The following is a 15,608-nucleotide window of genomic DNA, read 5'->3' on the forward strand; positions in this document are numbered from 1 at the left end:
ACTGCTATATATTTATGCAGACTATATACAGTTATACCTGATCCTGATTCCTAAATCGTTTGTTGTTTTTTTTATATATCAATATAGTCCAAGTCGTGCACTCATAAAATCGAATCGCAGTCTTCATACGTCAAACTATCCGGCACACACCTACGCAGGTGTTGTCATATCGTACAAAACAAAAAAAATATGCCGGACCGTCCCTGGTCGTAGCTCAAAAAAAAACCAGAAAAATCAATGCAACTACTCATCCTCACTACTCTCGCAACAGAAGCAAAACTCTGCAAGGAAAAATGATCGGAGTGACTCCCATAGTCCGACATTGTCTTCGAATTCGTCGTTGCCGCCACCGCCAAGCGAACGATGGAGTCGTCGATATGCAGGTTGTGACATGCGTCGCGGCTGGTCAACTGAGTGTGCGCTGTGCGCCATGCTGGAGCTGCGAGAGCCGGAGCGCGTGCTGGCATGGTAAAAGGGGTGGCGTTGGATCGCGCCATAGCCCATGTTCTGCGATATGGGTGGCCGGAACCGAGGTGGCCGTGGTACTGAGGGGTTGCGACCATGCATAAGCTTGTGCAGGGCAGCACGAGAATGTGCGGGCATGCGCGAATACAGCAACTCTTCAGCCTCGGCCGTAGAGGGAAATGGTGGCACACGGGGAGATGCGTAGTCGATGAGTGACGCGAGGTCGGCAGAATCTGCATACTCCGACATAGCTTCCATAGATGGTTGAACAAGAGAATTTGGTGAGCAGCTTAAAATGTCGCCGGACGCATCCTTGAAATCCGAGCCGTATATATCGTAATCGTCGGCCGTGGGTACTCCGGCAGCGGCAGTCATGGCGGCGGCGGCCGCCGCAACAACATGCGGCGAGCCGTCAATGCGAACCTGTGAAACGATCGAGTCTGTATCGTTTGCTGCCGCGGCGCGTGCTGCCACGAAATTCGGCGATGCAAAGCCTTCGGCGACTGAAGGAGCGTACACAGGTTGCGCCAGTGAGCTGTTGCGCGAGTGCATGCGTGTGGCTGCAGTCCAGCCGAGATCGTACGTGTACTCTGAGTAGTCGATATTGCGCGGTAACGAAGTACTGATGGTGGGACTGCCGCCCCCCGCAAGTAGCGTACCATTTCCGTTGCCATGGGAAGTGCATGACTCCGCATGCGCAGCGGAAGACGCGTCGTCGGTGCCCGCACCAGGCACGGCGATGGCAGCGGATGGAGCGGGATGGCGTGAGCCGTCGATGGAACTTCGCGCATGTGTATATGCAGTGGTCGTGGTCGCGACCGAACCGTTTGTGGTTGTCGGAAAGAGCTTGGAAGTGTCGTCCTTTCCGAGCGCGTGCGTGTCGAAGGCAGCCGCGTCTACAATAGACTGGTCGTCGATGAAAAGCTCTGCCTCGTAAACAGATGCGTCGTCGGAGGAATATGACGAAGACGAGGACGAGGACGAGATGACTGACACGCGACGCATGTGCTCGCGGGGGCGTCCACGTTGTCGACGGCTAGGCGCCGGCTCGGCCGAAGAGGCCGACTGCGCGGCAGACGCATTAGCCATGGCGCGACGGCAAAAAAGCTGCAGCTGTGTGCGTATGTGGCTGGCGTTGTAGAGTATTCACAGACAGGCGGCCATGAGTGAAATAGGAGTGGTATGAATAAGGCGAAAAGATGGTGCTGGGTCCAGGCAAGTAAATGCTAAAGACATCTATCTCCACGCGAACCACGCCTGCACTCGTGACCCTTGTTTCTCACCACCTTCCCCACCTCCTGCTGGTACATATACACTACAAGATCCTGTGTCTTCAGCACTGTAGAGAGTATCATGCGATCTCTCTTGGGACAGCGCTGGGCCTCGACGGTGACGTGTGCCCTGGGTTGTCTTATTTTCGCGCGTTGGTGGTGTGGCCTGGTGTGCCTGGCCGGAGTAGCTTATCTGATGAAGTAGGACCCTGCTTTTTCGCGCCCCTTATCTGATGATCCCCCGCACCGCTGCAGGCCATCTCGATCGCGTCGTCCTGTGCATGCGCAGCCAGGGACTTAGTGACCTGGAGAGCGATTGTCCTGCGTCTAGAAGATGGCACCGCGTTGCAGCCACTGCTGTGCTGCTGTGACCTTCCTGACCGCGGCTGGTGCCTTGGACGGTTTTTCAGCAGCAGGAACGGCGCCGGGCTAGATTCCTGCGGAGCCCACGTGATGAGAATTCGCAAAAACATTCTTTGAGCAAGTTTGCGCGCGCTGTTATATCACAAGCCCCTTATTACTACAGTACATTATGTCATGTGATGGCACGTGATTTAGCCAGACTTTGCGGCTCCCTTCGAGGCATCAACAAAAATCAGATTCACTGAGAAAGAGAACCTCATCTTTTCCCTCCCTTGATCACTGCCGCCGCAACAGGGCCGCTGCCGTCATGGCCACGACCTCGCTTTATCCGTCGCTCCCTTCACGACATTATTCCGTCTCATCGGCGTCTATGCCTACTTCTGTGCCTTCTGGATCATATGTGCGCTCTTCTCCAGGTGTCTCTCCCGCAGGACGCGGTGTGCCCGAAGCAAGCCCAGCAACACCCATCTCATTAGCCGGGCAAACACCACTAGCGCGTTCTGCTTCTGCATCTCGTTTTTTGAGTCCTACATCGTCAGAGAGTCAATCACTATCTGCGACTCAGAAGCAGCAGCAGCAGCAGCAGCCGCAGCAGATCACAACCCAGCAACAGCAGCAGCCCAACCAGTCGCAGCAGTCTGCGGCGACAGCCTCCCCAGTTACTCCGTTACAGTGTGCGAACAAGGCTATCAATGACTACATTGATCGCGACAGCCGCTATCCGGATATCGACCGGATCATTCAGCAAAGTCAGCTCTCCGGATACAACTTCATTCCCACTCTCACGGCGTCAGCTGCTCTTGGTATTCCGCAATCCACTGCACAGCCTGGTGCAGTTTTGCCTGCCTCTGATGCTGTAGCATGGACACCATTTGTACGTACGATGATCTCGAATATTCCGGATATTATTTTTGAGCAGTACAACAAGACAGAGTGTTACACCCAAATGGGGCTCTTCACTGCTATTCAACGGGCCTGGATTTCTGTTGACAACCGCCTATATTTTTGGAACTACATGAATGGTCAGGATTTTTTATCTTTTGAAGATCTGCCTCACACTTTGCTCTCGGTGCAGCTTGTAAAGCCACGTGCTGGCACGTTCATCGACGCCATCGAGTACATCCTTCTTCTCGCGACGCCTCTTGAGTTTCATATTTTGGGCGTTTCTCCGGCAAAGGCAGGCGATCCTCAGCGCACGGAACTGCAGCTATACGATACCAACATGGTCGTCTCGGTCAAGGGTCTTCAGGTCAATCAAATCAAGTGCAGCAACAAGACCGGTCGCATTTTTTTCACTAGTACCGGCTCGACAGACATTTGGGAGATCACCTATTCCAACACTGAGAGCTGGTTCAAAGGCAAATGTGGGAAGGTGTGCCACTCTCGAAACGGAATTTCTGGCTTCGCGCCATCGCTTGGTTCGATCACGGACATCGTTCGAATGGTTCCTGGCGGTATTTTAAACGCGATTTTACCTTCTCCCAGTACTGGTAAGCGTTATTTGAATTTCTCATCGCTGCTTGTTGTCTTCTGACCTTATTTTAGAGTCCATTATTTCCATTGAGGTCGACGAGTCCCGTTGGCTAGTATATACACTCTCGTCACGCTCGACTATTCGTGCATATCACATGTCCTCTCCTACGGAACTCACCTCGGTCATTACATACACTTATTCTTCACTATGCTCCCACTTACAGATGATCAGCGCCTCATCACCTGCCCTCGATCCCAAAAACAAGATTGTTTCACTACACCCTGTGAAGCCGTCGGAGAGTGCACAAATTCATTTAATTGCGACCACTTCGTCTGGGTGCCGTCTGTTCATTCGCGCTGCGCGGTCCTATAGTTTTACTTCTAGCCTTGACGCTGCGCCACCTACGTATATGCAGGTGATCCAGGCCCGATTTCCTCCAAGCGAGTCGCCTCAGCAGCAGCCCTCAGCATCAAATCTACTAAGAGGAACACGGATGTCGAAGATTTTCGCTCCGGGCTACTTTTTCGCGGTCAAGCAGGGCGAAAGTTCCGATGAGCTTTTCATTTCAGCGTTTGACTCGGGAAGGATATTGTTGGAGTCATCTAATTCAATCTCTGCTCCGCAGCTACATGAGACGGGAGACTGGGCCGACATTGAGGGATTTGTTCAGGCTGTTGAGCTCCTCACACCAGAGTTTCATATTTCAAATAGGCCAGAAGGCTTTGGGAACGAAGTTGCCGGACAGTACAGCATTCCACCTACTGAAGTTGCAGTATTGACAAACTCAGGCGTGCACATCTACCGTCGCAGATACACGACTGACTCGTTTGAACGACTGGGAAACAAGGTTCGCTTGTTCCTAGAGGTTTACGGGCGCGCCGAGACATGTTGCACTGCTCTTAGTGTCGCCTGTTCCTCTTCCCGGTCTGCGGATGCCAGGGACATAGCAAGGCGAGCGTACATCGAATTTGGCGGAAAGGCTCATTTACGGGACGACAATTATGGGTCTGTAATTATGTCTTTGGATAGTGTTAGACTTAGTGGCAGATTCGAAGGGTTAGCAGCCTATGTCTCCCGTATCGTTCGCTCCGTATGGCGACTCCCTATTATCAGGGCAACTCAAAACAAGGGCACTGTGACTTATGTTTCAAGTGTCGCCATGGATAAGCTGCTGAATTTGCATCTGTATCTTACGGAGTTGTATAATTTTCTGGAACAAAACAGGGCTTATATCGACGGGTTATCTGGGCCGGACGTCGTGCTGAGTGGGCTTGGCGCGACAGGTAGCAGTAGCGCACGTGGTGATGAATTGTCGCTGCAGGCCGAACACCGGGGAATGCATGGACTAATGGAGCTTTTGAAGATCGTCTTTGAAGGCATTTCGTTCGTGGGACTAATGGCTGCCGAAACCAAGAAACTCAACGAGATCATGACGAGTCTGCCTGAGGATATCCGAATGCGGATAGTCAAGCTCACGTTTCAGGACTTGTTTACGACAATTGAGGGAAAGGATCTAGCAAAGGAACTGGTGAATGCGATTGTAACTCAGAGTATTGCTGCAGGATTTTCCGTTGACAGTGTTATCGACAATCTTCGCAAGCAGTGTGGCTCGTTCTGCTCGGCTGAGTCTGTGATTCTGTATCGCGCACTTGAATGCCTCAACAAGGCGAAGATCGCTGCACCGACCGATCCGGACATGCAGATGCAATTTCTTCGGGAGAGCGTTCGTCTACTTGATAAGGCTGTTGGCACAATTCTGTTCGACGAGTTCGAGTCCGTGATCCTGAAGCTACTGGCGCTGAATTATCATCCTGGAGCTATTGAAGTCGCGTTACGAGCCGCAATGGAGAAGGATCGTGGGAACTTGGGTATTTCATTTTTTGCCGACGGCAAAGTCACCGGAGTTGGCGATCCACGCGAGGAATTTTTCAACAAGCGAGTTTTCTGCTATGAGACTGTCTTCCGCATCTTGGACGACATTGACGCGCGTGCCAATGCTCAGATTTCGACAACCGCAGCTTCGAATGCGGTTGCCCAGCTGCAGATGGAAACTTACGCTGTTGCGTATGCGTCCCAGGATGAACTATTCCATTATTGGTTCTACGACTGGTTCGTATCGCGAGGCCTTTCCGCTCGGCTGCTTGACATCAACACACCTTACATTCTTCCATATCTCGAGCGGAACTCGGGCTCGAATCTTGAGCAGGCTGATCTGTTGTGGACGTACTACGCAAAGCGACAAATGTTTTACGCTGGTGCGCAGGTGCTATACATGTTGTCCCGCAGCGACTTTGCATTACCACTCGCTCAGCGAATAGAGTATCTATCTCGCGCTCACGGCTTTTGCAATTGTGTCTGTCCGACTTCACAGCGGCAACAAATGCTCCGCCTGCTACAGAAAACGCAAGACGAGCTTGTTGTTTCGGATGTACAAGACGACTTGCTTGCGCGTGTGTCCTCGGACGACCGGCTTGATTCTGCGACGAAAGCTCTGTTGGTGGACAAGCTAGACGGAAAGGTCTTGAACTTGACTATTTTGTATAACGAGTTTGCCGCGAGACTTGGGTATACGGATCTCATGGCAAAAATACAGGAAACGGCGGACTACAGTGGTTAGATAGAAGAACACGAGTCGACTGGAAAATGTGCACGATTAAATGTTTAACGGTCGGTGTTTTTGTATTTTAGATATACTCATGATCTGTGTACTGTACTGTAATTATATAAAAGAACCTTCTGCATTTGCTCTCTTTTGCTTAGCAACATCCTAAAACTTTTTGATAAGTCCAACCTTGATCAAAAATTTAGTCAAAACGACGATTGCGCCCACGAGTCGTAACGTAGCTTCGGCGACTTGGATGCTCGGCATCGGGTTGTACGGTTTATCCAATACTGAACGTGCCGCGATAAGTTCAGTTGGTGTTCCCTGCGCTAACTGAAGTGCCGAACTTGTTGTAGCCATGTTCACAGTTGATGGTGCTTCGTCTGTATGTAGAGGAATGTCGGTGATGTTGATGGTTGGGACGACGGGTGCGACAGTCGCGTGTACGTGCGTCTCGATCAGTTTGTCGATGATTTGGAGTGCCGGATCGAGCACATCGGTCCGAAAATTTCTAGGATCGAGATACATAACTAATCTTTAGTGTAACTAGTTACGTCCTGCTGTTCATACAAAGTGGTGAGCTGTTAGAAATTATAAGGCTTATGCAATTGCAAAATTTCTATTTCCATTTGGCCCGCTCCATGTCAAATGAAAACAAACCAGTAGCGGCAGCACTTTCAGCACCCCATTCTAACCTAGAACTTATACACTGACGTAGATATAGTTCCATCACCTGTTTCCCATGCTCATCAGCATACGCCGCCGCTCGTCTCTCCTGTTATCCACAAACTCTTTCACGTTCCACTGCGTGCTGACCGCGAACTCATGTAGGTCGTTGTAGAAAGTCGCGCCCTTCGTTTTACCGGCATACACGTCGCTCCAACTCTCGTAAGCGCGTTTGAATCGCTCGTTCATGCTCTGTTTTCGGCGACCGGCTTCGCCAAGATTACGACGCTGTTCCTGAATCACGGGATCATCAAGGACCTTTTTCCACGCGGTTGTCAGCTCCTGTAGAGTAGAAGACTGTTGAAACACCGTGGCTGCGAGTCTTTGCTGATATGGCACGTACTTTTCGAGTTCTGACTTGAAAAGTTTCTCCTCAATGTTCGGCACCTTCTTGTTAAGAATCAAGAGTGATGAGATATCGTCTTCTTGAATCTGCATAATAAATATGGTCAGTAAACTGCAAAATCTCTATATTAAGAAGAGAAAAGTAACATACCTTATCCTTCAACTCAGTGAAGACAATACCTCGCTCCCGCTTGATCTTTGTAAGTCGCTTCAAGCAGCTTTCCGCAACGTCGATTGGAGAAGCTTCGTCGGCCTTGCCCTTCGACAGACCGAGATTTCCAAGGCCTTGAGTAACTCCTGAAATACTAGCAGTGGACTGGCGGAAGAAAGATAACAGTTCCGGACTATTGGGACCCTTCGCCAGAATTTCCACGTCAGCCTGTACGGTTGCATATTGTGCCTGTAGCTTATGATCTGATGTTGCGGCCTGCAAAAGTGACTCTTTGATGCTGCGCAAATCCGAGCGCAAAGTCGTCGTTAATGGCGCTGATGGGGATTGCATCCAATACTGACCCACTTGCGCGCGGACCGTCTGATCCTCGCGCTCTTCCGCGTCTAAATCCTGTCCACACTTCTCGACGATCTGATAGATCTCTCTCTTCTTCTGATCGATATCGGCAAATGATACGAAGCCTTTTAGCTGTATCGCTCGGGCCCAGTCAGCGACTTGGTCGTCTACGCCCCCGTTGTTGTTGACAGTCGCCGAGTGCATGAGCGATTTGATTTGCTTTAGCGCAGCCGGAAGCCCCAGATATTCAAGCGCTGACACAAGTTCCTCTTCAGCGATATCCACATTTTCGCCTTCGGCTCGCAATATTTTGGCTTTCTCTTCCGAATATAGACTGCTTTGTTCCGCGACCGAAACGGGGATCAACTTCTCAAAAATATCACGTCCGATAAGCTGTGTAATATCTTGGTCCTTGTAGAGACCTGACATTGGTGTCGGCTTCGCGGCATTCAGCTTGCCAACTTCGTCGATGCTATTGGTTGGAGGGATTGTATCATGATAGACATAATCGTTGTCTTTCTCCAAGCTTGCAAGACTCGTGGTAAGCTGTGTCTTGTATGTGTTGAGAATTTCGCTGAATGACAGATACGGAGGAGGGATATATGATGCAAGTGCGGCCTCGACCTTCGATATTGCGGATTTAGTATACGCAATGGCGAGGCCCACCTTGCCCTTGGCAGAATGCTCAAGTCCCTGGTAGTAATGCGCAACGGAATCCATGTAATACTGGTGCACATTTGCAAGAGAAACCCAATTGCGTTCGCCCCAGCCCTTCGCAGCCGCAGCACTGAGACCCTCGACAGCGGTCTTGTACATGACATTCGCTCCCTTCGCCAGCTTTGCGACCATGAGTGGCTTCTTGGTGCCGCCGCCTTCCGAGAGCTGCCGCTCGACAAACACCTCTTGCGCTTGTGCCAGCATCAAATTCGCTAGAGCGCGAACTGTGTCACGGTTAAGATCGGCGGAAGGCGCATGCAGAAAGTTCTCCGCCACAAAGGTGTAGATGCCGGATGCTGCTTGAAATGCGTTGTAGGCCACCGGCGGCTCCGTCGCATCGACAGCAACGTGAGAGTTAATTGATGCGAGGTTGAATAGGACGGAAGCCTTTTCAAATGCAAGTGAGCTCTGAGTCTTCTCTTCGTGCGTAAATGCGTCGAACCTAGTGAGGTATCAGTAAACTGCGGCCTCGCCCGAGAGCAGTAAGACCATTAGCTTACCAAGTGAATGCAGCCTTGCATCCTCCATCTTCTACCGAGATCCGCAAATCAAGCAGTTCTAGTTGTCCATAGTACTTGTAGTACAGATCTCTTCCGGTCGCATCACTTCCTGCACCAGTAATATCTTGTCGGAGACGGTTGAACAGCTGACACTCGTTGGAGAAGTTCTCGGAGTTGCCGTAAGTGTGTCGAATGTATGACTGCAGAGGTGTCGACCAGTCGAGATCCTTTGTGGTCTTGAGCGGGATTGCTATTTTCGGCGAGATAGGCATTGTTCGATTGGCACACTAAGTCAGTATGAGGGGAGAACGGTCGAGGGCCGTACACTGGCAGGCTTGCCCCTTCGATACGACGTAAGGCAGGCTGTGGGTGAATTGCAATTAAGCCTAGTAACCCTTTCGCCGGCAGAGATTTGGATTGTTGCAAATGCGGAAGCACCTAGTGGTGGCAGCTAGTTCGAATGTTTTGTGTCGTGGTCACACCAGGGAACCCGCCAGTTCACTTGCATTGGTGGGAAGTTGCTCCGGAGCTACCACGACCAAGCTCGCGATCTTCCGAATAGCAAGCAAATCTAGGCCAAGGTTGACTCGCCGGACTAAATTGCTGCCCGCATGCATTATCGTTTATTACGATATAGATACTTACACAATTGCATCCATAGAATCCACTCATATACAGTGCGGAGCCTGATATCAGCGCCAATTTACAGAGCTAGACGCGATATGACGATTGCAGCTGCAGGCCAGTTCTGTGCAACAAACTCGATCTCAGAGAATTTAGGCTCGGTACGAGTACTAATCCAGAAAGCAGTAGAGTCTGGAGCAAAGGTGGTTTTGCTATTATTTGCGATAATATATCTGATCTTCGTGCGCTGACGATGTATGTTCCAATATCGCAGGTGCTGTTCCTACCTGAAGCATCCGACTACATAGCAGGGTCGCCTGCCGAAACCGTGGCACTCGCGACGCCAGTGACAGAGTCGGAGTTTGTAATCGGGATTCAAGAGACACTGAAAGGGCTCGATGTACCGCTCGAGGTTAGCGTTGGTGTCCATGACAGCGCTGCCGGCGAGGACCGCTGCAAGAGTGGGTGTTTCTGACCGTTGGCACTCTCGGAAATGGGAATCTAGTACTGAAAACTGTTTCATCAAGACGTGCTGTTATGGATCAATTCCAGTGGAGAAATCACACAACGATATCAGAAGGTGCATCTATTCGATGTGCAAATGAAGTATGCCATTCACCAGCTCTGCAATAGCTTGATTCTGACACTATGTTTACAGAAACGGCCCTATTTTAATGGAATCTCGGTAAGCTGTTTGATATCAGATTTGGCCTACGACTAATTGAGTCCAGTTCAGTGCAGCCCGGGCAGGAAGTGCTAGCACCGTTTGATACTCCACTGGGAAAGAGTGAGTTTCTGCTTGCACCTGTATTCGTTACCACTGCTAACAAGCAAGCTAGTGGGGTTTGCAATATGCTACGATGTAACTTGGCATATCTTGTGGTCGTCCGCATTTGAACTACATCTAACAGAATTGTCCGCCATAGATCCGGTTTCCAGAACACGCTCTGCGCTTGCGCAGCATGGGTGCGGAAGTCATAGTATATCCGTCAGCGTTCACAGTTCGCACTGGACAGGCACATTGGGAACTACTAGGACGATCACGCGCTATTGATACGCAGACGTAAGTGCAACACATAGTGATCAATGTCGTCGTAAAACTGTTGCTGACATAGCCAGATATGTGATCATGGCAGCACAGGTAGGCAAACACGACAAGGAAGGCAAGCGGGCAAGCTGGGGCCATGCGATGGTACGTGAACATGTATGTGTGCGCAGCGACTGATATCATGATGCTGATGTGAGTAACTTCAGATCGTTGATCCATGGGGAACTGTTCTGGCGCAATGCCCAGATATCGACTCCACGCCGCGAATCTGCACGGCAGAAATCGATCTGCCGGCCCTACAAAAAGGTTTGTTCGATCGACTCTTCTGCCGCGATTCGTGGGCATGGATGTCCGCATAGTACGTACGCACATTTCTAATGATGACTTAGTTCGAGACGCGATGCCACTGTGGGAGCAGCGACGACAAGTGAGAGTTTACGGATACGAGGTCTAAACTCATGTAGAGATATGCACTATACGCACAAGAATGAAGCATATATGCCTTAACCAACCATGTCAAGTGTGAAGATGAGCAGAGCCGCACGGGTCAAATTTAGAACGTCATCGAGTGCCGCGTCCCAACTTCATCGCCACACAATCCACTTCCTCGAGACAGCAAAATGGGCGGCGATCTGAACCTCAAGAAGTCATGGCATCCCGGGTTGATGCGAAATCAGGAGGCGGTATGGAAGCGCGAACAAGAGGCGCTCGAGGAGCGCAAGAAAATCGCGGAACGGCAACGAGAAATTCAGGAAGAGCGCGAGTTAGCGGAACTACAAGGCCTACAAGAGGCCGCAGGCGGCAAGCGACGAGTCGATCGCGTTGAGTGGATGTATGCAGCGCCTCAGGGCGGAAACCTGGGCGTATCCGAAGAAGTTGAGGCGTTCTTGCTCGGCAAGAATGTGGTCGAGCAGCTACTACAAGAGAGCGAAGGAATGGGCGCCGCTCTGAAGGAAGATGCGCAGATAGCGTTTGTACGCAATGGAAGCGCGACAGCGTCTGGAGATAAGGACGCCTCGAGCAAAGAACGCGAGGATCCACTATTTACAATCAAGAAAGAGCAGCAAGCCGTCGTGAACGCGATCAGAAATAACCCGAGAAGACTGGCAGAGCTGAGGGCTGCGCGTCGAATTCCAGAAGCTCGCTCTTCAACTTCAAGGCGACATGATGACCGCGACCGAGAGCGACATAGATCCCATTACGACGACCGAAAGCTACCGAGTGGGCGCGACGAGCGGGACAGGAATGTTCGCGAGCGAAAGGACTACAGGGACTACAAGGACTACAAGGAGCGGAGTGAGAGGAGGGATCATAGCGAACGAAGCGAGCACAGTGAGAGGAGGGATCATAGCGAACGAAGCGAGCACAGCAAGAGGAGTGAACAGAGGGATTGGAGCGAACGGAGCGACAGGAGAGAAAGGAGTTATCGGGAGGATAGGAACTATCGGGAGGATAGAAGCGATCGGAGGAATGATCGATGGCGAGATCAGTGACTACAGTGTACAGATAGCTGATATAAGAATGAAGCTGTGAAGATCATGAGAAGCTTGTGCATTGTTCTGCAGGTCCATCGACGGACGGTTCAAAGCGCTGGTTACAGTGCCGGTTTAATTATTACTGAAGGCTGACGCCAAACCAGTTTGATCACCGCTGAACCGACCGCAAGCTTCGCGGGTGACATCTGTAACAACAGCTGCCCGTCAAAAGTGCTCGCTTTTCATCGACCCCACCCTAACGACCTGGAGCATCGGCATCAATTGAACGGGGCGATTCAGGGAGCTAAAGACCACGAAAGATTTCTGCCGGAAGCTTCAGGCAGAATGGATTTGCGGTCGATAATCAACACAGAGTCGAGCAACGCAGCCGCCTCCGCAGCGCCGCCACAACAGAATACGTACAGCACTACTAGCGTTACCAACCCGAGCACCTACGCAACCACCGCTCTCGTCCCACTCGCGCCACCACCTCCACCGGCAGTGATTCGCCGAGGTTCATCAATCGCTGACCTCGTTGATCCTCCAGGAACGCCGCCGCAGATCTCGTCACCAACTGTGTATACCACGCCAAACATGCTGAGTTCTGCCGTGTCCGCTGCTGCCGTTGCCGCAGCAGCTTCCGCATCACGATCGCCCTTGCTGCTCACGAGACCGATGCTGGCGACTGCACGGAGCAGGAGCATGAGTATCTCGAATTTGACCGACGACGGCAGCGGGTACACGAACATGTCCTCTCCGTCGTCGTCGCGCAGGGCAAGTCCTACAATGACGACGGCAACAATTTCGAACGGCAGCAGGCCAATGGGCAACACAAACATGGCTGCGAATAAGGAAGTCGGGACAAGTCCGTCGACGAGCAACGTTTCTAGTCCAGAAGTACACGCACGACACCACGCTGCTCCCACAGTGCCCTCGACAAATGCTTCGACTTCGCCACGGCAGCAACAACAAGCGCAGAAGCCAATACCCAGCGAGAACACACCAAAGCCACGGAAGCCGCGGAGATATAATACACCTCCGATATATGCGCGACAATGGCGACCGGACTGGCAGGCTGCTTACAATGGGAACGGCAACGGTCCGAACAGTAACAGCGGAAGCCACAGTCGTGCACAGGAATCGCGCTTAACACAGGAAATTGCAGGGGCAGCAAATAAGTTGTCCCAGGATAACATCAAAGTCAGCTCGACGCTACCGGCTTCTACGGCCAACATGACATTCACCAACGTGGAGCCGTACGAGGATCTCACACGACGAGTGTCTAGCTGGATATATGCGAATGTTGTGGGCATGCCACCGGAAACACAAGCACAAATTGAAGTCGAGGCAAAAGTGGGATTGATTTTGTCGAAAGCTACGCAGCAGCGGCTTGTGCTTCCAGTTGACACCGAGGTGCTGCTAAACATGGACATGCTCTCAGGCCAGGTAAACTTTGAGTCCGACGTCAGCGCGGTACAATTTCAGGCATACAATGAATTTATGAATGACTGCCTTCACAAGTCGGAGCGGTGGCCGTTACCGATCAAATATGAGCACAAGCGGACGCGGGACGAGTTCTACACTGTGCGGCCGCCACCGGGCGCGTTCAATGCGCCGTCAAGCAGACATGTTAGAAACCACAGTGGCATGTTAATTTTGGTGTTGCTGATCACTAACCTGGTAAACAGGAATCACGAGTGCGCGTGTCGATCGATGCAAGGACGGACGAGGTCGTGTCACAGATTATCAAGACTCGCGTGCGTGATCTCATGATACACTGCCCCGGTTCGAAGTTTGACATTCGCATCTCACTGAACATTGAAAAGCCTGGTAAGCGAGAGACACAAAATATGAAGGCGGATCTAGGATGCTGACCCGTGCGCAGATACGAGTAATGTACAGAAGGCGACTATGATGGCGATCACACGGAATAAAGACCGCATGAGTTACGTTCATATGAACAGCCGGATTGAGCTAACACAGGTTACGTCTGGAGAGGTACGTTTCGTGCGCGGATACAGCGAGCAGCAATTTTTTCTAACGCACGGGTATACAGGGCAAGACGCATGAGCTGGAGATTGAGCTGGACATGATAGATACGGTACGGAAAATCAACATGATTCAGAGCGGAGCGGGAGACGATGGGTATGAAGATGGTGTGCGGCGGTTTATGGATAACGTGCGGATACTCGTGCGGCGAGGAGGAGTTGACCTGCGGACCGACTAGATAGTAGGGAGAGTTTGTTGGATTGCGTCAGTACGATAGATACCGGAGACAGACTGTATATGTAAGAAAACTGCATGTATGATGGATGTTGCGATGGATGGCTTGCGTCTGTGATGATCAGTGATAAGTTCGGCCTTCCACGCGCCTTCCCGCGCGTGTTCCAAGAACGCCACAATCTAAGTGGCGATGACGTAGTTGGTGTGCGGCGGAGGGGCTCGCCGGCTCACTCCACCAAAGCGTACTCTAGCGCGATTGAACGTCGAAAATATAAAAGAAAATCAACAGCTCACCTAGCCCCGGCCCCACTACACATAGCATATCGGCAGTGTCGGACTTTCGCCCGTTCAGCCAGACTGTTTTTTTCGACCATGGTGCCTCTGCCCGACCACATCCTCGTGCGCCCGTTGTCCACTGCCGATCTCGACAAGATTCTCAGCCTCGAGGCGCGTGCTCTTCCGCGCGCCGAATGTGCTGGTCGAGAACGTCTCGCGTACCGGCTGCATGCGGCACCCGAGCTCAGTGCAGGAATGTTTGTCCGCATGCCGGTCAGTCACGGACCTGAAGGTGGCAATGGCTGGAGCTGCCGATTCTCTCGCGGTAGCGGCGGTACGCCGGCCAAGAAGGCGGAACAACACAACAGCGGGAGCTGCGGCGGAGGGACCAATGTGGACGTGCACGCGTGTCCACCGTCACGGGAGAAGTTGATTGCATATATCATAGGCACGAAGACGATGGGCGTGAAGATCACGGATAGCAGTCTTCAGGTGCCGACCCCGGTGGAGGTTCTGGCCGATGGGGCCGCGCCAGAGGAGGTAGACGAGGAAGACAAGAAGCCGACGGAGACGGACAGCAGCAGCACGGAGGATAGCTCTACCGGCTCCGAATCGCTCGTTGACTCCGGCGGTCACGGCGCGCCGCCGGTGGGCCACGTCGAGTACGGTAACACAATCGCGATCGACGCTTTCACCGTGGATCCGGACTACCGCGGGAGCAAGATCGGTACGACAGTATTGCGAGATTACATACAACGCATGTCGACGCAGGCTGTCGCGTCATACGTTGCTATTTTGGCGCACGAGAACATGGTGCGATTTTTCGAGAATCTAGGATTCTACGACGGCGGGCGCAGCGATGTCAAGTTCGGCGGCGGTGGGTGGCACAATCTGTATCTTGCCCTGGCAGACGACGACGAGGACAGGTAGCTAGGCGCGGTTGGGTTGAGACGCGCGGCTGTGCGCAATGCTTGAGAAGGAAACCAGAGAG

At 51.9% G+C, this 15,608-nt stretch overlaps 7 protein-coding genes across 7 annotated transcripts; 5 read left to right on the forward strand and 2 right to left on the reverse strand.

Moving 5' to 3' along the window:
• Positions 1–243: 243 nt before the first annotated feature.
• V1518DRAFT_371859 (uncharacterized protein) lies at positions 244–1,470 on the reverse strand (the record flags this gene model as incomplete). Its single annotated transcript, XM_066901371.1, has 1 exon — positions 244–1,470. The coding sequence occupies one exon, from the start codon at positions 1,468–1,470 to the stop codon at positions 244–246; it is 1,227 nt and encodes a 408-aa protein (XP_066760518.1).
• Positions 1,471–2,347: 877 nt separating this feature from the next.
• On the forward strand, positions 2,348–6,344 carry V1518DRAFT_440657 (Nup133 N terminal like-domain-containing protein). The gene is made up of 2 exons (XM_066906417.1): positions 2,348–3,589; positions 3,645–6,344. The coding sequence occupies exons 1-2, from the start codon at positions 2,407–2,409 to the stop codon at positions 6,188–6,190; spliced, it is 3,729 nt and encodes a 1,242-aa protein (XP_066760519.1). The 5' UTR covers positions 2,348–2,406; the 3' UTR covers positions 6,191–6,344.
• Positions 6,345–6,803: 459 nt separating this feature from the next.
• V1518DRAFT_193082 (BRO1-like domain-containing protein) lies at positions 6,804–9,412 on the reverse strand. Its single transcript, XM_066900875.1, has 3 exons — positions 8,972–9,412; positions 7,398–8,913; positions 6,804–7,333 (listed from the first exon to the last, which is right to left on the reverse strand). Exons 1-3 carry the CDS (start codon positions 9,241–9,243, stop codon positions 6,905–6,907), a joined length of 2,217 nt encoding a protein of 738 aa, XP_066760520.1. The 5' UTR covers positions 9,244–9,412; the 3' UTR covers positions 6,804–6,904.
• Positions 9,413–9,693: 281 nt separating this feature from the next.
• Positions 9,694–11,097, forward strand: V1518DRAFT_371665 (carbon-nitrogen hydrolase; the record flags this gene model as incomplete). Its single annotated transcript, XM_066901361.1, has 10 exons — positions 9,694–9,801; positions 9,870–10,056; positions 10,123–10,201; positions 10,254–10,280; positions 10,327–10,382; positions 10,435–10,457; positions 10,522–10,658; positions 10,715–10,787; positions 10,850–10,949; positions 11,033–11,097. The coding sequence occupies 10 exons, from the start codon at positions 9,694–9,696 to the stop codon at positions 11,095–11,097; spliced, it is 855 nt and encodes a 284-aa protein (XP_066760521.1).
• A 166-nt stretch (positions 11,098–11,263) lies between these two features.
• Positions 11,264–12,079, forward strand: V1518DRAFT_363106 (Pre-mRNA splicing factor-domain-containing protein; the record flags this gene model as incomplete). The annotated part of the gene is made up of 1 exon (XM_066901220.1): positions 11,264–12,079. A coding segment is annotated over one exon (816 nt), but the record flags the coding sequence as incomplete, so codon positions are not given.
• Positions 12,080–12,315: 236 nt separating this feature from the next.
• V1518DRAFT_413062 (CYTH-like domain-containing protein) lies at positions 12,316–14,025 on the forward strand. The gene is made up of 2 exons (XM_066903225.1): positions 12,316–13,747; positions 13,807–14,025. The coding sequence occupies exons 1-2, from the start codon at positions 12,464–12,466 to the stop codon at positions 13,990–13,992; spliced, it is 1,470 nt and encodes a 489-aa protein (XP_066760523.1). The 5' UTR covers positions 12,316–12,463; the 3' UTR covers positions 13,993–14,025.
• A 688-nt stretch (positions 14,026–14,713) lies between these two features.
• V1518DRAFT_437113 (uncharacterized protein) lies at positions 14,714–15,547 on the forward strand (the record flags this gene model as incomplete). Its single annotated transcript, XM_066906314.1, has 2 exons — positions 14,714–14,890; positions 14,969–15,547. 2 exons carry the CDS (start codon positions 14,714–14,716, stop codon positions 15,545–15,547), a joined length of 756 nt encoding a protein of 251 aa, XP_066760524.1.
• Positions 15,548–15,608: the final 61 nt, after the last annotated feature.

This window comes from Limtongia smithiae, assembly GCF_038497785.1.
Source record: "Limtongia smithiae strain NRRL Y-17922 unplaced genomic scaffold V1518scaffold_3, whole genome shotgun sequence".
In the NCBI taxonomy this organism is placed as follows: Eukaryota; Fungi; Ascomycota; class Lipomycetes; order Lipomycetales; family Lipomycetaceae; genus Limtongia; species Limtongia smithiae.